At 40.0% G+C, this 24,405-nt stretch overlaps 1 protein-coding gene across 3 annotated transcripts in view; it reads left to right on the forward strand.

Moving 5' to 3' along the window:
- srpk2 (SRSF protein kinase 2) overlaps positions 1-24,405 on the forward strand; it is a 72,865-nt gene that overhangs the window by 28,025 nt on the left and 20,435 nt on the right. For all 3 annotated transcript variants that reach the window (XM_085282736.1, XM_085282734.1, XM_085282735.1), the window contains 3 exons: positions 19,891-20,042; positions 21,828-21,936; positions 23,988-24,075. In XM_085282736.1, the coding sequence (XP_085138862.1) occupies positions 19,891-20,042; positions 21,828-21,936; positions 23,988-24,075 (349 nt within the window). The remainder of the gene's footprint in view (positions 1-19,890; positions 20,043-21,827; positions 21,937-23,987; positions 24,076-24,405) is intronic.

Here is a 24,405-nt window from a genome sequence, read left to right on the forward strand (position 1 = left end):
GCATAATATTCCCGATCGATTGCTCCTTCGGACACAACACAACCTCTTTGCAAAACACACTCACACCCAGGCAGCTTAATCATAATTTGATGAACTGCAAATTCATTGTAAATATACATACCAAATCACCAAACAGTAATGATGAGTGTTAATAGCAAGGTCACCAGGCATTATCAGTGACATGGTACACCTTGGCTAATTGAATACACAGAAACTCGCACACCGTACATTTTTCTAATTGCCAGGACAGGATACACTACGCTGAATGACAGCTACATGCATCAGGGCTAAGCATTCCTTATCTCACCCTCGTTCAGTCAAGATTGTGCCCTCTTTAATAATTTGTACCTATTCGTACCTAATTAGTCACCCCACAGGATCAAAGTGAACACAGTGCTTTTTTTGTTTGTTGGTATGTTGGTTTGTTTAGGGCTACTGAGGTAATCCCGGTTTTTAAAGCCAGTCTTGATTGCGTAGTTCTGGAAGTAAAGATGAGAGAAATGTTTGGGAGCAAAAGCTCAGTTTATTGGTAGTTTCCAAGCAGTCAAACTAAAAGCGAACCTTTGCAAAAGCTTTTTTTTTTCTTTTCCTTTTTTAACTGAATGCATGAGAACATATATCCATTCAGATCTAATCGGGAGAGGTCCACATTCCCATTTTGACTGTGCAGAAAAGAGCGGAAAGAGCTCGATTTGACGGTTGCTGGGGGGCAGGAGCAGGCAGACTGGATGACTCAGGTAGCTAGTGATGCCGTGCCAAGTACGATCAGGCAGAGCCACTGCCATCCACACAACTTGGTGCCAGGTCCCAGACTGGCACACTTAAAACATATGGCGCAGTCGGCACGTAGATGGGCTAAAGTAAATGGGCAGTAACAATATCAGGCAGTATTACATGGGCAGTTGGGCACAGAGGAGAGTGGCTTTTTACTGGTCTCACAAACTAAATTGATAAATGGCATCAGATGCACACACACACATACGATAGGCTGGTGATAAAAGTGAATATGTGCATGTAAACCGTCATATTTATAGCATCTAAACAAATAAATTCTGCTTCCTGACCTTGGGTTCTCCAAATGTACAGTATCACAGCTTTCATTACTCTGTCCAGTTTTTATTTTCCTACCTCCATTGTTTGGGTCACAGCAGTCTCTCTGTAATCAAGAATAATGCAGCAGTCTCTTGTTCCACGGCAGGTAACGCCAAAGAGTTGCACTCATGCACGCACTGCTGCCTCCTTTAACTCCTGCAAGCATCTCCTATGACCAGAGCTGTAGTTCTGTAGAGGTTCTGCATATAAACAAGAAAATTGACATCCAAAGAATTTTTTCTTGCTTTCCCCAACAGAAATGAGCAGAATTGTTATAAAGATATATTTTAATAACTTTTCTCTTAAAGTAGGGTTTTATTTAATCACATGCGAAATATAGTTTTTTTTGTCAGATGGGCAAAAACCAAGTGTTTTCAGTCAGCCATTGATTACATGGAGCTGCAGTGACAATCATTTCACACTCATAGCTGTGAAGTTTTGCTGCTTTTCTGAGTTTTCTCTCTGAATATGAATAGCTTTGATTATTGGACTCTGCTGACATGCAGTAATGATTGAAATTAGTATATTGGTTATTTTCTAACCCCATATGTGAACATGAACTAGTGTGGAAGTTTGACTTATTTTGCACTTTATTAGGGGATTGCATTTTAAGGTCAAGTGAACTTCAGAATCTATGTTTAGCTTTTTTTGTGAGACAAATCAGCTCAGTTTCTTTGACTATAACACCATCTGTGCCCCAGATGCCATGAAACCATACACACATGCATGCACACACTGTTGTGGGGTGCTTTTCATTCGGGATGTGCAGTGATATGTTTGTCACAATAAGTGGATTTGATGTGTGTTAAGCTAAACGGATGGACTCGTCTGGCCTGAAAAGAGCAAGAAGCAGTGCAGTGACAAATTTCTCCTGGAGACGCTGCACTAGGAAGACGATCCCTGTTGTGTAACTTAGCACTTGAGGCATAGTGGAGATGGATGGAGGACGAGAAGTGTGTGTGTATTTGTGTGCATGTGTGTGCCCGTTTGAGGATATTTAAGTGTTTTGACGTCTTTATTGCGTGTGAGCAGCTTAAAGCAACTTTGTGAAGGGTGACGGCACGTCATTTTAGGTCATAATAACGGATGCTGCTGGGTTAAGGGCTTACATCCTTAGAAGACTTTCTTGGGATTAAACACAAGTTGAATAAATAAACAGCCAAAGGTCAAGAGTTTAAAGGCTTTCAAAGGCTGGCTTGAGGTTCGTGTAATTTTCGTAGCTGTTGAGAGGAACAGTTACTGAAACGTTAAACTCTTGGTGCGATTACAACAACACTCAGTTGTGTTGTTGTAAATGCCACATACCTGCTTCGAAAGCATGATGTGCTTCTTAGGCTACACCCAATTAGAATGCGATTGTGTAGCTGGTTTTTCATTAATCGGCATCCACACAATGCAAGTATATATTTTATATCTGCTTGTCACAGGTTGAAACACAGCTTACTGGTTATGCTAGTTACAACCAGATGGTCTGAGCAGCCTCTTTCCTGCTTTCCTTCAGACTGCCCGAGTTAGAAGAATAGGTCAGAAAGAGCTGCCGAGGATGCAGCGCTGGAATGCGTCCAACCGGTCAGGAAGCCGGGCCTATGCAGCAGACAGGCATCACATTCAGCAGCTATCGCATTCTCGCAGAGTATGCAGCTTTGGCTGGCCTACATGGCCTCCACCATCTTCTTTAGTCCGACCCAGAAACGGGGCGCGCGAGCACACGTGCAGGCATACCAGTGGCGCAACATGACAATAGCTAATGAAGCGTGTCAGGGAGCTAGCTCGTAAACTAGCCCCCTGCCCTGCCCGTCTGCCCTCCATTACCACCTGCCCCTCGCTCATGGCTGAAAAGAAACATAAGATTACATTTTACTTTCTCTCTTTCCACCTCTTTATTTTTTCTTTTTCCGGCCTTCAGTGTGAGACAGATGGAAGAGGAGGAAGAGGAATCTCATGCATGCAATCTCTCCTGTCCCTCTGAGGGCTTTTGGTGATATTGCAAATGTAAATAACAGTGTCTGCTACATGCACACCCACAGAAACTACCATGAAGTTTTCAGCCCTTGCAAACTAGTCTAACCTGACTGCACAGTCAAAGCTCTGCACTGCAGAATAACTCTGGGAATTTCCACCTCGTGTACTGAAGTCCTATGCGGTTAATCAGCAATAGGAATCACTGAGTCAAACATGCAGCAGAAAGGAATAAGATACCTCACAAGTAGTAAGTCAATCACCAGTGGTCATGTGATCTGGACTTGGGCATCTGATCCGGTGAGAGATCCTCAGTAGGATTTACAGTGTAGGTTCAAAGGTCGTGTAGCGGCACCAGTAGATGCACGATAGGATGATGCTGTCAGTGCTCTGGGATGAAACTTAAATTACTTATTGATTATTAATTAACGCCTTGTATATGGAAATGTAAGCAAAATAAATACATGTTTACCCTGAAAACACACACCTACACTTCTGGAAAAGCTTTTATGAGCTCACGCTTTTCCCAAGCACAAAGGCTTCCGCGTTTGTTTATCTTCACTTCTAACAAAAGCACATTTTCTTTTTCCACTAGTTTTGGCAAATTGCTCACAAAAAAAATTACCACCGAAACTGTTTTTGTTCTGCTTTAAAGAAAGTGGGACCGTTTTCCCTTAAATCCACATGACAACCAGCAGAAATGCATTTTAACTGGCTTGACTTCCTTTTGCTCGTGTGTGTGTGTGTGTGTGTGTGTGTGTGTGTCCAGTCCCTAGTCCCTGTTGACTCAATATGTTTACACACACAACATTCCAGTCTTCCCTGCAGGCCTTTAATTGGTCCTTTCAAATCACCCACTCTTTCCACTTTCTATTTTTTCCAAGCCTCATTCTTGCCCTTCTATTCAATCTCTCGTCCTTTCTATTCCTCACTTTTCTGCTCTATACCTCCCTCTGCCATCTGTTAAGTTGATTCTGGTCTTTTTTTTTTTTTCCTGTTGGAACCTGATGTTGTGCATCACTTATTATATATTTCATAACTGTTAGGTTGACTGTTTCTTTCCTGCAAACTTGAAACTGTAACTAACAGATACAGTTGCAATAAAATGCTACTTATACATTTTGATCTTCTTTGTTTCTTTAACTACACGCTTTTTTTAATTGGGAGAGATAATAAATATTGCTTTGGTCTTTCCTGTAATTGCAAAATGATATTTTTGAAATGCTAATATATTGTTTACTGCAACCTGCTCTCCTTTAATTCTAACGAGCAGCACTAACAGTGCCGATTCACTGTAGTTCCATAACGATACAGGTCCCTGCTGAAGGAGAAACAGAAAAAGACGAGGGAGAACATTTTTCTTTACATCCCCTATCTTACTGTAAAACGTCTCAAGCTGCAGTGCAGATAGTTAGCATGCAGCTACAGGGCCTTTCCCTCTCATTAGTTCACAGCTATCTGCCATCAGCATATTAGTCTTCCTGGAGTCGATTTTACTGCTACGACACTGTAAGTTATACTCAGCAGAAATGGGTGAAATGGAGGAAGAATGAGAGAGGGGGGGGACATGGAGGAGAGAGTAGGGAAAAGTTTGAGATTCTTGGAGGGTTTGGGGGGTTGGCGAGTGGAGAGACATGGTACGACGATAGCCCTGGGAGAGAGATGATCCCGCAGAGGAATTATAAAGATGATAAAGCCAGAGTGAGAACTCTGGAGAAAGAGACCAGGATAGAGACAGAGAGCAAAAAAACAGCAGAATCCTTAGGAGAGAGGGGCTCGGATAGATAAAGATGATTGGGGAAGGGGGGGGGAGGGAAGGATGAGAGGCGAGGAGAGATGGAGGGAGAAGATAGATGGCTCTCTGCAGATTTGCGCAGTGTGCTGGGTAATGCTAGGTCACCGGAGGACTAATCTCCGCTGATGCTGCAGCGCTGAAGCAGTGGAATGATAATAGCCTGTTTGTGCTCTGCGTGTTTGTTTGTGTGGCTTACCATATGCATGCGTGTGAAAAGATAGCGGGCTTGCTTTTGAAGGTACCACTTTTTTTTTTTGGTCCCCTGATAGAGTCACACAAACACACAAACCTGTATTCACGCAGTTCACCCAATCCTCAACGCTGCCCTGTGGGATTGAGTCACGCGTCGGCTGCATAACTGTGAACAACATTCATCTGTTGTGTCTGAGAACACTGTTCAGCTGTTGTGTCTTCCTGACCTGCAGCACTTGTTTGAATTTTTTATTTTTTTCCTGCATCAGCACCGAGTTGGGGGGTGTTATTCAGCTCTGAACCGTGTACCAAAGATTCCATATAATCCTGCATTTCATATCAGTGATACTGTACTGATACAACAAGTATCAGTATATTGTATTGATATAAAAAAGGTTAATAGCTGACCTTTCAGCAGTGAAAAGATCTTTGTGATATTTTTATTGCGTTTTTGTGTGTTGCTGCAAGTTACGCCGATCAGCCGTGACATTACGGCCGCTGACGGGCGAAGTGAATAACATTGATTATCTTTTCATTGTGGCACGTGTTAGTGGGTGGGATATGTTAGGGAGCAAGTGAACATTTTGTCCTCAAAGTTGACGTGTTAGAAGCAGGAAAAAAGGGCAAGTGTAAGGATTTGAGGGAATTTGAGAAGGGGTATATTGTGATGGCTGGGTCAGAGCATCTCCACAACTGCAGCTCTTGTGGGGTGTTCCGGTCTGCAGCGGTCCGTATCTATTAAATGTGGTCCACGGAAGGATTAGTGGTGAACCAGTGACAGGATCTTGGAGGCCGAGGGTCATTGTGGGGAGGGACGGATACTCCGTCTGGTGCCATTCAACAGATGAGCTATTTCTCAAATTGTGAACATAAACAAACATCTGCAAAGCTCAATGAACTGAAGCAACATTGTAGAGCAGAACAGAATTCCTCCACAATGAAGTGAGAGACTGATAAAGTCATACAGAAGACAAATCAGGTTAGTTTGGCTGTAATCAGCTCCATGAGCTACTGAATCATTGGGTTACTTTTTCACAGGACTGCGTAGCGTCTTGTGGAAACTTTTTTTTTTCCATATGACTGTATGTGCCTGTAAACTACCTGCCCCACCTTTAACTGAAAGCTGCAAAGAAAACTTAATGAACTGGATGTTATTCTGAGTGGATGTCAGATCCAGAATAGATCCAGGTCTTGTAATCCAGTCCTGTAGGTTTTGTGTCTTCCTGTTGGTGCTGGCACACTCTGCTAGAAGCAGGTGTGGTAAACTTGGCATGTAGTTGTTATGAATATTCTCTTTAGTTATCTGAAAAGTAAATGCAACACTCCCCATAATAACAAGGTAATACTCTGTTTTATATAAGAAGAAAATTACTAAACCAATAACCTGATAATAATCAGTGTTTTCTTTACTTTTTGGGTTGTTTTTTTTTTTAGAAACCTCCTGTTATCTCAGTCATGTGATAACTGCATATCTGTATATATTAAACTGCTTATTTTAGTTGTGTAATCAATTCTAAATTTAGTTTGTTTATATGGATAGCCAGTCTGGCCAAGGGGCAGCCCACATGGATCATTATTTTTAATTAAAAAGTGAAAGCAGGGTTGGGTTAGGAAACCATTGTCACCAGATACACTGGTATACTAATAGACAGACGTTCAACTCATGTTATTACTATGTAATTACTATTACTATTTAGTATCTTAATTGATATTACAGTGTATTTTCATTTGTTTGTAATAGTGATGAGGATGAAGATATGGTAATCGGTCATCAGTGTTGCATTTGTGATATCTGTGTTACATGATCTGAAAACACAGCTGTACATAATAGATGTAGCTTAGTCTGTGTTATGGTATGTTTTTGCTTCAGTGGCTATGTGCTCACATACTCCCCAACCAGATGAGCACTGAGATGGCATCTTAGCAGGTGGGTGTCACAACCCCATGTGACTTGTGCTGGAATTCAAGGCTTGGTTCGTCTTGTCCATCTACTGCTGTTCTGTGAGTCTGCAGCTGAAGGCTGGAGCTGTTTTCTCTGTTCAGCCATTCGTCCATCTCTCAAACTTGTCCTATGGAGTTTAGCTCATGTCCTGCCACTAAGAAGAGATGGGGTCTGGCTCTTTGTGCGCTCCGGCTGCGCCACAGAGCCCTCCGAGACAGGTAGAAGGGGAATAAAAATGTGTCTAATGGGTGCTAGATTGACAGAACTAATGGGCTAAATTCTGGGGTTTAGTTTGTATGGCTAAGTTTCCAGATTAAGGTCTTTTATTTAATATTTTATTTAAAAAAACAACAACAAAACATGTAAAGTGGAAAAGAATGAGTAATAGGAAGTGATAAAGGCCAGCTGGATTGACAGAATTATTTGGCTAAATAATGATTTGTATCTTTGCACGGGCTCCGTGTTGAGTGAGTGTTTTTTTCACACACAGAAATGGGAAGATGACTGACAAGGAGAGATCAGAAGCTTTGCTTTGGTCCCAGAATAACAATAAGACAAAAATTCAATGCAGAGAGACCAAATCATTCATGTGCGACTGTCAGGATTTGCATCTACACATTTATAAAGCCAGAACAGTAGGACTGGTTAAAAATATTTAAATTCTTTTTTTTAAAAATAGCTGTAACAGTTGCCATAATCTTAATCTACTAATCTAATAAATTACTAATAACTTAATAACTCAAATATAAGGATTTGGTTGGCTTTTCGTGCTTGATAAAATATCAAGTCTCTCTTTCTTTGTGCCAGATCAGTGTATTTAGGACAACAAATTGAGTCCATAAAGCCTTTGAGGTGTGCTTTGATTTTGTTGCACATTAAATAAACATTTTCTGCAGTGGGTTTCTTTCCAGAGTGATATAGAAATACTTAAAAAATTAATATCTCTTACAAAACGTGGAAGTTTGCAGCGTTTTTTCCCAGCTCAGCTTTGTTTGTGGTTTTCATTTAGTGCAGTCGTGTTTGTCTTTGCATTCATTAGGCTGATTTGAACTGTCATTTCATTAGTGGGGAACTGCAAGCAGGCTTGGATATGTCATACCAGAGAGAGCGAGGTGATCACTGCTATTTATGAGACATCCTTTTGACATTCAAATGTGAATCTTATCACACCTCTGCTTTTCCAGTGTGCTATTGTATAATAATTAAGAAGCTGTGATTTTTGTTCTTTATGGATGAGATATGATTTAAACTAATATGAGGAATTCGAGACCAAGAAAACCGTCTAACCACATCGAACCATAAAATGGGAACATATTACCTCTTGTGCCTCGTGTACTGTTACCTAGTTGAAGATGGGGCAATTTTTAACGAGTAAAGCTCCATGTGAGTGATACGCAGGCTGTGGAGGGACAGTAAATATCTTTTTAAGTCATTATTAATTCCTTAATTTATATTTTTGGGAAAAAGCTGTAGGGTATTAAACCCAAAAAGATGTATTTTTTATCTTTGACACTTTGACTTTTCAGAGAGAAAAAAGAGCAAATTCATCCTATGTAGCAGCAGCTTGACATTAATAATGATCTGCTTCTTTTGGCTGACGGAGCCATTTCATCTTTGCTAATATTGTCAAACTTGCTATGCCTAAAAGGTTTGTAATTGTAGAGACGTGTAAACCAGCTGTGGTTCTTACTGGGAATAGTAGAGTTCAAGTTGATCTGTTGGGCAAATTTACCACAGGCCTTTTTTTCTATTATATATTCTATTAGGGTTTAAAATGTCTCATGATGAACAACCTATTTTCCAATACCAACATATGTGTCATCTGTCAGTAGCATCAGCCAGCTAATATGTTAGTCTGGTTGGTGACGCAACCCACACATGCTGCCTCTGTGCCTGTGCTCTGTGCCTACAGTGCTGTAGTAGTGTTTTACATACATGCACATAGCTTCTTCTTTCTTTTGATGCTATCACTTGCTGGGGGCGGATTTTTCCTCCACAATAAGGGGCTTTGTGGCTGGCTGTCGTCACTGGAATGTTTAATATAGAACGCAGAGTAAGTAAATGCGCTGTAGAGAGCGTTCAGCATGTGCTGCTGAATTGAAGCTACAGCAGATACAGTACCCAGAAGCTCTGTGTGCAAAACATGTGGCTGGATGTTTTTGAACTGAGCAGCAGACTAATAGTTTTCAGTTCAAATAAAATGTTGCAGAAAATATACATCTGATGCACAAAAAGACAAAATGTTAATGAAATTGATGTTTTTAGGGGGGTGAACATTTTGATCGTTGTGTTAGGGAAATAGCAGTAAAGCCGTGTCACTCTGCCGTCTGTGTGAACACGCATGTGTATGTCAACTCTCCAGCCACATAGCAGTGTTTCTGTTTTCAATGCAAATTTTATTCCAAGTCAAAGAATTTTCCATGCAGCCACAGACACTCAATGCTGCAAATGTGTTCTGGTGACCAAACATCACTGCATATGTGCACCGTACGGCATTTGCATTGATTCTGTTTGCTGGATTTTGTTGCCTTTCATCTTTGTGTGGGTCTGCATTTGTGCCTGTGTGTATACTGTTTGTGCACGCTCTACTTCATGTATGTGCTCTAGCATAGAGCGGATGTAATGTGTGTGTGGTCGTGTATCCATCAGCTCCCTCTGGGGAATTTTACCAGCAGCTAGTTTAGTGAGTATAAATTGATGGGACTTGAACTCTGTGGCACAGGGGTTCAGTGTTTATTCATAGACAGCTGTGGTGTTTTGATTAAATATGGACAGAAGAGCACAAAATAGCAAACCCATTAGAGGAGATGTTACCAAATTATGGCTTACATCTCAAGTGATGGCTACTTAGCTGATGCTTTTGCCCAGAATGACAGAAAGAGAGCACGTAGCAGTGTGTCTGTCTTTTTTTGGTTTATGGAAAGCACATAGATTCTTTAAGATATTGTATGTTTTTCAAATTGCGTCAGTGCTGACATCTTTACCAAGCTACTTTTACTGATCCATGTGAAGAAATTTTAAGTTTTTTAAGTTGCACAAAAGCTCTGGGAATAATAGTTGGTGATACAAATCTTAAGTGGCATAAATATAAAATAGGCCAGATTTTCACAAGAAGCGCACAGAATTAAAAAAAGCAGCATCAGGAGCATTACTGTAAATCTGCTTGGTGCTTTTTTAAAATGCTTGCGAGCTGATGGGCTGCTTTGTGTCTGTTCTTTGTCTTGTTGATTTGTCATGTTAGCTCCTCCTGAAGAAGTTGCATAGTTTGGGCAGAAGCCACATGCACAGAAGGCACCTTAATAATACTGCACGGCTGGTGGTACGAAACAGGATCCTGCAAAGTTATAACGTGCTAGAGCCAGAGATTGTGATGTGGGGGAAGTGCAGCCAGTGACGTCAGGACTCATCCTGAAAATAGCGGTGAGATCTAAGTTCTGCACTCAGACAGATCCTCCGGAGGAGAGGAGAGAATGAGTCAGCGGTCTTGCCAACACGGGCTGAGAAGGAGAGAGTGAAAGATGAACAATGAATCAATCAGAGGTAGAGATGCCACCAATGGAATGCATAAGCAGAGCTGAAGGACACCTGCGGTCTCAAACCCACGCCTTATCGTTTTGAAAGTAGAGAACTGTGTTCTTGTTGCTAAGGAATATACCTGTTACCTTGGTGATAATGGGATATGTTTAAGGATGAGTCATCAAGTTTGCAGTCGAGAGTGGTCAGCTGTTTCGTGCGACTTCTCAGTGGTCAGAGACATGTTAGCAATGATTGTGGTGGTCATTAATAATTGGTAGGGGGGATTCCAGGTTAGAAAGTCTCAAAAGACGTGCTGTTGAAGCAATCAAACTGGCCAATCAAAAGGCAGCGAGCAGTGTGGAGGAAGGTGTAATGTATAGTCTTTTGGCTGTGGCTATTAGAATTATTAAAAAGAATAAAAATATTATTTAAGTGACAAAAATGTATGACATTGCTTTAAAGAGGCGCTCTACCCTTCACTCTTTTATTTTTGAATGTCACATATTTTTCATTGTTGAAGAAGTGCTCAGAATGATTATATCGTAGTTTAGAAATACTTTATCTGTTGTATTATTTAATTACAATTTGTCAAGTAAAAAAGAAAAAATACAATGCATATTTCTCTGAAATGCAATACGTGTGTAAAAAGTACCTGTCACGGGCTGCGTCTGTGACCCAGCATTTTCAGTTTATTTTGTATTTTCATTTCTTATTATATTGGGAACATGTGAAGTTTTTGTTATTGTTAGTGAGGATTTAGTTGAGTTTCTTTCTAGCTTTTTGTTTCTTCTATAATTCCTGATTTATAAGTCCCAGGTCATGCTCATGTTCCATGTTCATGTTTTTTCCTTATAGCTTCTCACGTGCGCCTGCCCTGAATCATGTTCATATCTTTTGTCACAGCTGTCATAGGTTAGTTTTATCCAGTTTAGGTTTCAGTTTAGTTTTCGTCCCTGTTCACTTTCCCTTGTTTTTTTTTGTACTCATGTTATCAGCCTTAATAAATAAAGGGCTTGCTTACAAACTATAACATAAATAAGTAAATGTACAATCCATTGGGCAACAAAAACACCCAACGTGCAAGGGCTGGAATCCAATGGAAACTAGTTAAGGTGTCTCTGTGAAAAGAAAAGCAAGAACAAATAAGTCCAAGACTGGGTAGGCAGAAACATTGACGTCATTTTCACACATTGCTGAAAGTTGCCTCAAACCTTTCAAATGGGAGCACAATAAATACGAACTATCAGCTCAAATACCAAAGTGTACAGACTCTTGAGATGGATTCTCAAATATTTTCTCACAATCGCAGACGCTGATTGTATTCTAATGACTCACTGATCTAACTGATGACTCAGCAGACTGAAAGATGGTATCTGGTGTCTTATCAGGTCTAAAGCAGATAACTAAAGTTGAAGAGTTTTAGTAAGGAGCCTTTGGTATGAAGCAGATTTAAAGCACCAGGTTTTAACTGTTTTTGTTTGATATTCCTCTTTTTGTTTCATTTAAATATTGTATCACATAAACATTCATTAAAATCCCATCGAGAGACATTTATTATACAAAAAATGAGGAAAAAAGAGAAAAAAAATACACATTTGTTTTCTCTTATTTTATATACCAATTATCTAAATTGTTTCTTGTGAGGCTTCACTTTCATATCTTACACAGTTTGTTTAGCAAAGTCTTCAATTTTACTTTAGTTAAGTTAGTTACTTGTTACATTTTGCAAGCGTTATTTGTGTACGTATGAAGTTCTGGTTGATATTATTTGCAAACTGAAGTTTAAAAAAAGGAAACTGATGGGGTCATTAACTTTCCAGCAGCAATTTCAGATGAAAAACTCTGTGATAAAAGTTTTCATACTGGCACATATTTGACAATTTATACACTGGTTACAACATACAGTGCTCAAGGAACTCTTGAGTCTAGACTTAAATATCTTGTTGACTGGTATACCTGAACTTATTTTTAAATATTCAAAATTAAACTTGATCAGGGGTTAAAGGAAGGGAGGTTGAGAAAATTCTTGTTTTCTGGCTTTTTTCTTTTCTGGTCAGTGAGCTAATATTAAGCTAATGTGTCATGCTATCTCTGCTGTCTTTGGGCGAGGTTTCACCTTATATTTTTGTAAATATGCTCAGACATGTTGGCAATTTGTGGTATGATGGGGAATTTACTGGCAGGAAAGTTGCTTCACAATTGGTAAAGAGTGTTTGGTGGAATCCCAGTTTCAGTCACCTACCTGTGGAGTTTTTCAAATAGGAGAAAGGTGTAATGGAGCTCAGACACTAGCATCAAGATCTGTTGTTGCTAGAAGTGACCAACAGGATAGTATTATTATTATTATTATTATTATTATTTAATGATAAATTAAAGTGTAATTTTTTTTACAGTGTTGTTTTAGGCCAGAACAAAATTTGAATCGATGTGTACGTCAGTAGTGGTGCGTATTGAAATGTTTTCTTTAGTAAATTCAATTGTAAACTGATGTCTGGATAAATCACACTGGATCCAGTGCACTGGGCTGTTGAAAATGTAACACTGGCTCTATAAATGCCATTGTAGGGTGGGAGTGTGGAAATGCTGAGACTGAAAAAGGGCTGTGCATTTCCTAGTGGGCTCAAATATGTTCTCATGAACACACACACACACATTCACTTGGGTGAGGATGTCAGGAAGCAGTCTGGGCATGTTCGCACACGTAACAAAATGTTGAAGGATGCGAGGCAAATTCTGCACCTATTTACCTCCACAGTACAGGGTTATAACCTTAAGGACTCCTGCCCCAGCCTGTGCTATATAGTCAGATGTATTTGAACAGAATAAAGAAACTTCACAGAAAACTGCATATAATGCCCTGTTTAAAGCATGAATTACTGCAGGAGTGGCGAGTAGGGCTCAGCAGAACAAACATACAACCGTCCTCTTTTATACGAACACAAAAATACATATACCGCACAAAAGGCTGCTTCTCCCACATTGCACTGAGACACGCCCTTGTCATCCTGATAGTCAGCAGCAGCACCTCTTACAATATACAGTTACTTAACAAGTAAGTGGTATGCTTGCAGTGGGGGTAAGAACAATGGTCCGAAACCTTTACAGTACTGCTTAAATGCACCAAGCTCAAAAATGAAAGGGCAATTGAACATTTAAAATTAACAATCAGAATGCCATATGTCAAACCATGCCGGTTCTTACTTTCATGTGATTACTGTACACCTCCTACCACCTCTACTAACCCATAATAACAAAAGAAGTTAGATTGAATGTGATGTTCTTAGATATACTTTCAAATGAACATTTTTCAGAAAAACGTAATTCCAGAATAGAGTTAGAAAAAGAGAGTTTTGAGCCTGAAGTTTGTCCCAATAAAGGAATTATCAGGATAAGACATAGAGGTGGCACAGTCCCGATACATAAAAACTGTTTCACATGACAGTAAATCTGTGATATTAATACAAGGCAATCATCTAGAACAGACAGTTACTGGAGACAGAAACATGCACCGAAAACTTCAAAAACATGAATTTATTTATTTTTATTTATTTCCTGCATTTTTATCATTTAAAATGCATTTTAATAATGACACAGTTCATTCAAAAAGCTCTGTAAATTGTTTCCCCCATGCTGTGTGCCATTTTTCTCATGCTAATATCCTCTTCTTCATTGCAAGTTATTTTCTGTAGACTTTAACCTCAGGGGTTTTTTCCTGCCTCATAATGGTCATTTGGACGGTGACTACACATGCAAGCCTGATTGCTCCAATACAGTCAACAAGTCTGTTTTAGATTATTTGACCCCGAAAAAAATCTTTGCATTTTCCATTTTGTGACCATTTCATGAACAACAATGTGTGTTATGCTTCAGTAAAAGAAACCAGTTAACAATAATTGCTGAAACAAATGTAATTGTTATTTGCCTCTGGCTAATACCTCTTTGAGAAGCACCAAAAATGTCAGTCTGTGTTTGATAAACACCGTAACAAGGAACTGTGAAATAATTGCTGCTAATTTAGCTTAATTTGGGATCCACTGAGTGTTCTTTAAAGCATTTTAATGATAATATTAGCATTGGGCGCTAGTATGTCGATAACGAGATTGCACAAGGAATTAAAAAGATGTAAAGATGTTTTAAACCACACAGTAACTGGCTAATTTAAAATCAGCAGCATACTGTTTTTGCGTTTACACAAAAATATGTTAAATGAAATCTGGGTGAAAATCAACCTACATCCAGAGTAAAAGTATCAGGGGAAAATAATGATGAGGGCTAAAAATACAGCAGCTACTTCCCATACGTGCGGTAGAATTGGAAGCAAATTGTGGTCTTAGTGTGCAAATTGGTGCCAATTAGTGAAGTAAATTGATTAGGACACCTTTAACAACTTAGGGAGGAGACTAATCACAGCTGACTGGTTGGCCTGATACCCCTGGACACTTATTGGATAAGAGTCACTCATTTAAAATGCCAGATGTGGCACATAGTTTACAGACGTTTTACAGTAATGTTACGGACAACTTAGGCAGTAATAACAAAAATAAAGATCAGAATGTTGTGTAAATTCACTTTTTACTTAAAAAGCACACAAATATCAGAGTGTGCGTGTCTTTGGCAGTAATGACTTTAGCTGCATTTTGGTGTTGAAGGACAAGGCTGTTTGTCTTTTTCCTTTCTTTGAGCTGCTCTCTTCTCACTCTCAGTTTTTCTCTGTTTATGTCTCCATTTTGTTCAGATTAACTTCTCTTGTTGTCGGCCTTCTTCTCTCTTTCTGCCTCTATTTTTCTGTCCCTGCTTATGTTTGCCTGTTTCTCTCTCTGCTGAACCTTCTTCTTCTATATGTCTCTCATCTGTCTCTCCATATCAGTCTCTGCACTGCCTGCATAATCTGTTTGACTGTCTCCCTGCCTTTTCTGTCCCTCTGGCTGTCTGCCTCTTGCTTTGCCTCTCGGTCTCTGTTTATTTCTCTTCCTTATTTTTTCGTCTCACCTTTCTGATTCTTTTTTTTCTTTGTTTCTTGTTTTTGTGTTTTTTTTCTGTCTGCTGGTTACTTCTGTATTCTGTCATGGTTTCTCCTCTGCCCGTCTTTCAGACTCTGGCATCTCTGCTCTTTGTGTTTTTACTGCCTGGCTCAGCTCCAGAAAGTTATGGGGGCTAAGTGTTTGTGCAGCCAATGGCAAGATGGGCCGTATAAAAGCACTGAGCTTATAGATGTGATGTACGACACTCTACGTGACTGCTTTGATAAAGAAGTAGCATCCTACTGCAAGGACACAGCCTTCGACTGCTTGTGTGTGCGTGTGTAAGAGAGAGACAGCTGTAAAATACTAATCAAATTTCAATGCCAAGTTATCTGTCACCTTTAGCTGCCACGGTGTATCTGTGTATGCATGCATGTGTTTTGGCCAATCTCATCAACGCTTTGAGTCCCGGAGTACCACCAACTCACCACCCTCCTTGCTCTACAGTTGCCGTGGCAACATACCAAGAGGCTCCATCATGTGTCTCTGCCTGTGACCACATTTTTATAACGGCTCACAAGCTACGGCTTTGTGTGTTTGTTGGTTTGTTTCGTTTTTTTTTTTCGCCTTAATTTTAGCATCTGATCATGCTGAAGGTACCGTGAGGTGATGCTGACTACAAAGTGTTTTGGCTTCTGCTGGCCTCTGCTTTGATGTCTAATTCAGTTTTCCAGAGATATCATTCAAACAGCGAGCTCTCTACAAGGCAAAGCTTCCGAAGAAAAATAAAGATTAAGTGCAGATTTTTCACTCCCTTTTCCTAGCACTGATAATAGTGAGTGAAGGTTTTTTTTTTTTTGTCTAATCCCAGCATGTTGCATATGTATGTTTATTTTTTTTAATTCCTGTCTCTGTATAGAGAACAGCTGGTGTCATGTAGCTCAGGTGTTTATCAGTATCCATGCCCTGCTGATGCTGTGACTCCATTACCTGGTTGGTTGTCGTGGTGCGACTAGACTGGAGTTCATATTTTTCCAACTTGAGCAGCAGATGCTATAAGCGCGAATGCACAAAATGAACCACATAAAATGCAGCGCATATTTTTTAGTCGCGCTAATTGTTCGCGCGAATCAGACAGAAAAGTGTTTTCGCTACGCAAATCTGCTTCTGATTTGTCGCGGGACCCGCAGTCGCGCTTCATCGCGCTCCTCCATTGACTTTACATGTAAACCTGACTCTTTGGTTGCTTCTATCGCTTTCGGTGTGTAGCACCAGTGTTGCCAACCCCTCAGTAAGGAAAATCGCTATTGGTTGTCCTAAAAGTCGCTAGAAGTCGCTAAATGACGTCATAGCCTAATTTGCATAATTGGACATGCTAATGTAATTGTAACCTAGGTTGTTGGAGAGAGAAATAACATCGTGGAAGAGACATAGAGTGAGTAAAAAACGTCCTAAATGCATTTAGAATTTATTTAGAACTACAAATTAAATTTATTTTAGCAATTATTGTTTTTTGTAATGTCACAATTCCAACCCTGCTGCTTTGGCTTGGACCAGCAAAAGTGACCCGAAATTGGCCCTCTGGAGTAGTTACTTTGTGTGTGTGTGTTTGTTTATTAGTAGTTTTAAACCTTGTGATCGACAAAACAGCATAACAGTAAAAGAAGAACTGACTGAATAAGAGAAAAGTCGCTAAGGGGGTCTGAAAACTAGCTAAATATAGTGACAAAGTCGCTAAGTTGGCAACACTGGTACCACTGTAACTGGGAGCTTCTTCATCAAACACCAGTATTGGGTTGGATGACTTCACACACGGTGGTGTGGTTCTGAGGGAGGAAACTGCATAGACGCCAAAATGTTTTTGTATGAAGTGACCACTAGGGGAACTGTAGTTTTTGCACTGATGGTTATTGGTTGCTGTTTGGTTTCAGATGAAATGGACATAAACTGCCACGCATAAGCAGACAGAAATTTGTATTCGTAGAATGCTTTTATGTTAGCTAATGTACATTTATCATTTTATTTATTTATTGCTGTTTACTGATTTGTAAGATTGTTGATCTTAAAAAATGTTTTAAGATCAACCCGCCTTGAATCAATCTCCCCTCTACTCAGACAGTTTAATACATTTTGTGTTCATGTGTGCTAATACTAGTCCTGGCTCCATAGTGTAGTAGTGAACATATTTGAATAACATGCCCCATTTTGAGACAGAGAGGAGACACAAATCGCTGTCTAGAAGAAGCTCTCCCATTTTTATACATATCTATATAAAGCTATATGTAACTAAAATCCAGTTATTTAGTCAGATGTGGTGTCTGTCTTTCTCCTCGCACTAGCAGCAGCAGCATTGTGTTGGCAGAAGTTTGAAGAGCTCCGGCTTTGCTGTTCACACTGTGCCACACAGCATGCCATATGGTATGGTGGCTATATAACATTATGTTAGCTCAGCACAATATTTAAACATCTTTTCAGAATTTTATCGCTTCACATCATTGTTTAGCTTCTTCAGGCCTCAACTTTACTGTTTTTGGTTCACTCTCGCTGCTCTTATTGGCCATAGATGGCAACAGTTTCAGCAAGAAATCTGTGAAACTCTTGCTGCACGCTACCTGTCCAAGTCCAAAATTAAAAAATGGAGATGTTTAGCTATTACAGAGCCAGTTATTTCATGAGATTTTAGAGGTCAGAAGCAGACTCAATATTAGACTTTCATACAGCTGGCCCAGAATTAAGCTCTGTAGCTGTTTCATTTGTGAAATAAGTAACTCTTTACAAACTCTTTTTTTCCTTTTGTGCATTTGACTCGTGTTTTGTACTTCTCTGTGTGTGTTTTGCACTAAACTACAAAAGGATTGTGCATTAATTCGACAGAGAAAAATGACACATACAAAATGTCTTATGTTCTGTACATTAGCTTGAAAAAAACAGACTGATGCATGGCACAAAAAGTGTCGGTTTGGCGCTGATTTAGTGGAACCTTCCCAGTACAGAAATATTGCAGGCATGTGCTCAAAATCTACACAAACAGCCACATGCGCCATGGCAGGGTCCCAAAGCAAAACGGTGAAAACTTTGTGATCAGTTATTGTTCCGTGCCCTGGATAAGTGTGCCAGCTAAATGCTCAAAATGTAGCCAAGCCAGGAGAATAAGTCAGCCTGTGTCCTGCAACCTATTTAGCGTTTCTCCCTCTCATGGGTTCAGTTCTGTTTTAGACAAGGGAAAGGAAGTGGAACAAGGTTGTTAACTGAAAGAAGTGACTGTGGAAATGACCCTAGGAGCAAACTTTGTCTGACCTATTGACTGTTTCTATTCGGCACTATATTTTTCCAGGATTTAAAGCTTTATTGGAGGGGAAACATTAATTTTTTTCTGCAGATTTGTGTCTGAGGATAAATGTGATTGGCTATAGTTGACTGTGTTTGAGCTATAAAAAATATCTGTCCAATGGTTTAGACTGACTGATAACTTTATACAGAATCGAAATCTTCATTATTTCAAAAGCACAAGAAAAGTATACGCAGTCCTATTCAGTGCAAATAAAACAATCTAAATATCTTATTAAGCTTTTATTCTATGTATAAATGTAAAAAAAGATAATTTTTAATAAATGAATAAGCTGTTTAAAAAATAATGTTAAAAAAAATGTGTATATATTTATTCGTGTGTTTAGTCATCATTGATTTCACAGTTGTTTACAGTTTAAGAGTATTTTTTAATTATAATCAATGCAAATGAGTAAATAATTATATATATGAATACAAGTTAAGATTTTCTAGTTTAAGGTTGTTTTTTTTAGTTCATTGTGTTTGAAACTGAAACTGAATTACAGAGGTAATAATAATTGTCACGTCATTAAAATTACTTGCAGTTTGTTTTGGCCTCTTTGCTTCACAGGCCTTTAGACATTTTTTTAAACTGTATTAAAAGTAAATAAGGGGCTTGTGATGCAGAAAATGCTTTACTGTATATCATTTGATTGTTTTTGCTGGAACATGATTGCCTGATATTGCTTCTCACATGCTACAGACAGCGGACTTACTCTTGAAATGTTGTGCAACGCTGATTTTTGATGTTCATGCTTGCTGTCGTTGGTCTTTTATTTATTCCAAAAGCAGACGTGCAACACGTCACGCGGCGTCACGAGCCGTCTGGCACAGTTTGTTCGTTACATCAAATCTAAAAGCTTTCATGAACTCGGTGCCGATGCCAATCAGCAACACTTCTGGGGCTGACATTTTATATGTATGAAAATGTCACAAGTTATTATTCTACTATTAGTCATCTGCACTTAACGTTCAGGCCACTGTAGTGCTCACTGTGATTCATAGCTTAAAAAACCCCATAAAATACTAAAAAGTTAAATGTGTAGATGAAAGGCAGATTTCTGGTGAAAAGCTTTCCAACGTTGGTGTCACTGTTGTGTTCACAGGCCTGACACCCAGCAGAAAGCCCCGGTGACTGCTCCTCCTCCCCCGCCGCCCCCTCCACCTCCCCCTGAGCCGGCTGGGCCCCCAGAGCCGGAGGAGGAGATCCTGGGCTCCGACGATGAGGAGCAGGAGGACCCCGCGGACTACTGCAAAGGTCAGTCACATGCGCACGTCTGTCCCAGCCCACACTTCTGTCTTATGGAGCTCTGCGCTGGCCTCCCTGGCCCACACCGTCTTCACCGGCTCGTCTTCCTACCTTATTTCTCCAGAGTTCCATCCTGATGGGATTAGCAGTTCATGTTTGCAGACATTATAACAGCCAATTCAGAATTGCTCGGCTTTTACCAAAATGTCAGAGATGAACCGAGTTTCCTGCCACAGCTCAGGAGGACAAAGGCAGCTTTACAACATTCAAAGCATTAATTATAACGCAGCCACGTTTCAAAATGGTGCATCACTCTGTAAAATTGTATTTCACTTTAATCAGTACACCTCAACATGTTTCGATCACATACCATGAACATCACTTCAAGTGAAACTTTTCTCCTTTTTTCCCAGATGGCTTCTTTCACTGTGTTTAGAAAGTGTTTTGGAAGAAGCACAGTCGAAGCGTCAGATCTCACTTCAGTGAGATGAAAGACAAAAAGAAAAGAGGAAAGATCACATCTCGTTTATGTTGTTTGGCTTCTTTTCAATTTTACGTCTGAACCTTTTAAAGGACTTTTAAAGCACTCGGTGCACTTTTTAACCCATTTAGGAAAAGTGAATACAGCACTTTGTGTTTATAAGAAATGTTTAGTTTCATTGAAAATGTCAAGGCTGACCTGAAACCTAATGACTCAAGAAAAGCTGTGAGGTAGTGTTGCTTAGGAATGCTTTGGTGAGTAACACTGTTGAAGCACTAGAAGCTGGAACCAGCAAATATTAAGCGCTTTAATTCAACTGACTCAGTAATGACTTGAGGAATTGGTTACACTCATTTGCCATGACATTAGGTACACCTTACTAAATGAATTAATATGGCAATCCTGCAATACATTATTATAGCCTTCAGAAACACCTTGCTGCATAATGCAGTACAACCAGACCCATAAAGTGCATTTAAGGAAAGCAAAGCTGTGAACGACACTTTAAGCAAAAACTGAAGGATTTATTCCAGCTTGTGTTAGACTGGGTTTGCCTTAGCAAGCTTTACCTGGCAAAAATTGATTTAAGTCAAGACAAATGTTCTAATTTTATAGATTTTAAATCAAGTTTTTCATTTGTCTCTGTATTGTGTATTTGTGTATAGCTTCGTTTAGCTTTAGTTCATTTTCTTTACTTTTCAGCGACCATGCACAAAAAAGGTTGATCTCATAGGAGTAAATATACCTTTTACCGGGTTTAGCAGCTAGATATTTATATCAGCGGTCCCTGGGCACGTGCACACAATGTTAAATAGACTGTAAAAAACAAAACATATATCCATGATACAGAGAGAAAACAGAATAATCTAATCAAATATACATATATAGTCAAAAATAGATCCCATCTGGCTGTAAAATGTGCTTTGCTGTGCTTTCCTGCTGCTTTGCTATTTCAAAAAACTCCAAACCTTCTTTTTTCCCTCGGCCCATGTGAGAATAGAAGAGGTGAGAATCTAGAGCTGAGCAGCCTCCTGCACGCTCTTTCCTCTTGCCTAAACTTGGAGTTTCTCCAGGTGTGAATGTGTGCGACATAGAGAATCTCTTGTCGTGTGCCACATTTGAGAAAGGGCAGCTTCAGACGGTGCTCAAACTTCATCCACTTTGCAGAGTTCGTGTGCGAAATCGGCTGTCTGACCCTTCCTCCCTCCATGCACCTGCTGGCCTACCTCCACTTCTTACTCGCTAATGGATTTCATGTCATGGCAGGGTTATCGACTGTAACCTTCATGTTCTCCTTCCCCTTTCTCTCTCAGGAGGGTACCATCCGGTGAAGATCGGGGATTTGTTCAACGGGAGGTACCATGTGATCAGGAAGTTGGGGTGGGGCCACTTCTCCACCGTATGGCTATGCTGGGACATCCAGTGAGTCACACATTAATGTTTATATACAGCAAAGGCTTTAAGATTCTGCTTCATGTTTCTCTTGTGTGCGCACACACACACATAAACACACACACACACACACTAACCACACACACATCAACCACAACACTTGATCTAGGAAAAAAGAGAGCGCTCGTATACTCCTAACCTCTCGTTCACACCCGTGCACAGCAACGCTTGTTCTCATCCGCTTGCCTCACATAAGCCGTCTGCACTGCATATGCCCTTTTTCGACCACATTTGGCACGTCACCACAATGGCAGCTGCAAGCAACACCACCCTGTGCTGGCATCTAAGCCATCTATTTACACTGTGATGTTGTTTGTGTGTTGACAAGGCAACCGAGGTGGATGGTTAACGGTATCATCAGCCCAGTGTCACCTTTCAGTGATTCGCACACATACACACCAACTAATTTATTCACCAGTGTTAATTACACTAATGGTGGTCATAAGCTAGCGAGTTGGGTTACTGTAGGGACGGTCCCCAACAAATACTGACCTTTCACTGTATGTCATTTTGAAGAGATATGTATAAACTTTATTAACCCCACATCGGAGTTATTATAGGTTTGTATTTTGAAATCGTTTTTTGTCTTTTTTAGTTTAGTTTGAGTTAACCATGATAACCTTTTCCCACACTAAGAAAAATATAAAAAAAGATTTTTTTATATATACACAAAATGCAGTTGGAATAAAATATATTTTTAGCAGGTGTTTATCAGGTGTGCATATTTTACAGTGTGAATTGTGTCGAGATGACGGACCTCAATAGCGCTCCGTCCTACACGGTGGCTGTAACAGTGTACTGCTGAAGGAGCTGCTCAGGGCCTCTACAGTCACATGGAGGGGGAGCGGCTGTTGCCCGCAATGGAGATTAGCTTGGCTAACGTCCTCCTCTTACCCACCTCCTCTGGTCCTCTACTCTAGGGGACTGGCTAGGACAGAGCTGGAGTGGCTGAGGCCATCAATGTGTCATAAACAGCACAATACATGTTTTGAAACATACAGCAATCCACACACGAATCAATATCAGAGGAATAAACCTCTTTTTTCCCCATCTCTCAGTCTTAGATGTGCATTACTCACCACTCATTCTCTTTTTATGAATTGTTGCTTTTCCACTGAATTTTTCACTGAATATATGAATGCATGCTGTTGCCTGATGAGATGCGTTTCTCTGTTCTCTTTAGATCGCTGACTCGTGGCTTCTGAAGTGCATGTTTTCTGTTCTGTTCTTTCAGTGTTTTTGTTTCGTCCTTTCTCCAGGAATTGTTTCCATAGTTCAGGAAACAGAAGGCATAGGATAACATTGTAGTGCAGCGCTCCTCTTTAATGGGCCTGTGCAATCTCTATAGTGCACCGTGTAAATGCACAATGAATGTCAGGTCAACATTTAGCAGTTTTTATGAGAGCAGTATAGGCGTAGGTGAGAAATTCCACTCTTCTTTTTCATCTGCTCGTATTGAAACACGCTACCATTAATGTGAAGTGAAATCTGAAGTTGGTTTGTCTCCAGTTCAGACTGTGCCTGTTCACTTTGTAACAAAACAAAGCACAAAGGATTTACTCACTTCAGTCTACAGCTAGCAAATATTGATTTCTTTGAAAAATGGCTAAATGAAGCAATAGACGCCAAATGTTCTGAAATAATGTAACAGAACGTGGTTAGATGGTAATAACTGAATATATTCAGCATGATAACCTGATTACAAAGAGTTTAAATGTGGGCCGTGAGGAAGACAAAGAGGCGTGTCAGTGTTGTGCTATTTCACAATGTTAAGATTGTTTAATGTTAATTAAATGCCACACAGCTCATCCATATGCATTTCCAGTGGCAGTGTGGGTAGTGTAAATGACAACCAGCAAAGCCTAGGCTGACGTTGCTCGTTAATACTTGGTTCAGTCGGTGATTCCTATTTTCATCTCTCTCACGGGGTGGCATTAATCAGCTTTGCTGGCTTCAACAACCTGTTAGCGTGTGAGTCACTATAAAATAAAAATGATGCGTGTGTGCGTGTGGCATTACAGAGTGAAGAACTTTGTGGCGATGAAGGTGGTGAAGAGCGCTCAGCATTACACAGAGACGGCCCTGGATGAGATCAAACTGCTGCGATGTGTGAGAATCTGATTAATTTGACATTTTCGCTTTTTTTGGATTTTCTCGTCTTAATTTTGTCTTTCCGTCTGTTCTTGCTTCTTATTATAACTCTCAGCGATTTTTGCATCCATTGCCATTTTTCCCCATAGCTCCTGTCCTTACGTCACCCTTCCATTCTTTCCTTTGACTTTAAATATACACTTACAAGTTGTCTTGCATGATAGGTGAAGAAGTCAGGCCTCTTATAATCTGGTGTTCAGCAGCTTTATCTTCCACATCCATCTTTCCTGTCTTTTTTCTTTCCTCTGTTCACATTTGCTCGTGCTCGAGTATTTTTCCTCCTTTCCT

Source organism: Mchenga conophoros, linkage group LG7, assembly GCF_057382185.1.
Source record: "Mchenga conophoros isolate Kocher_MC1m ecotype Shallow Benthic linkage group LG7, M_conophoros_male_GT1.1, whole genome shotgun sequence".
NCBI lineage: Eukaryota > Metazoa > Chordata > Actinopteri > Cichliformes > Cichlidae > Mchenga > Mchenga conophoros.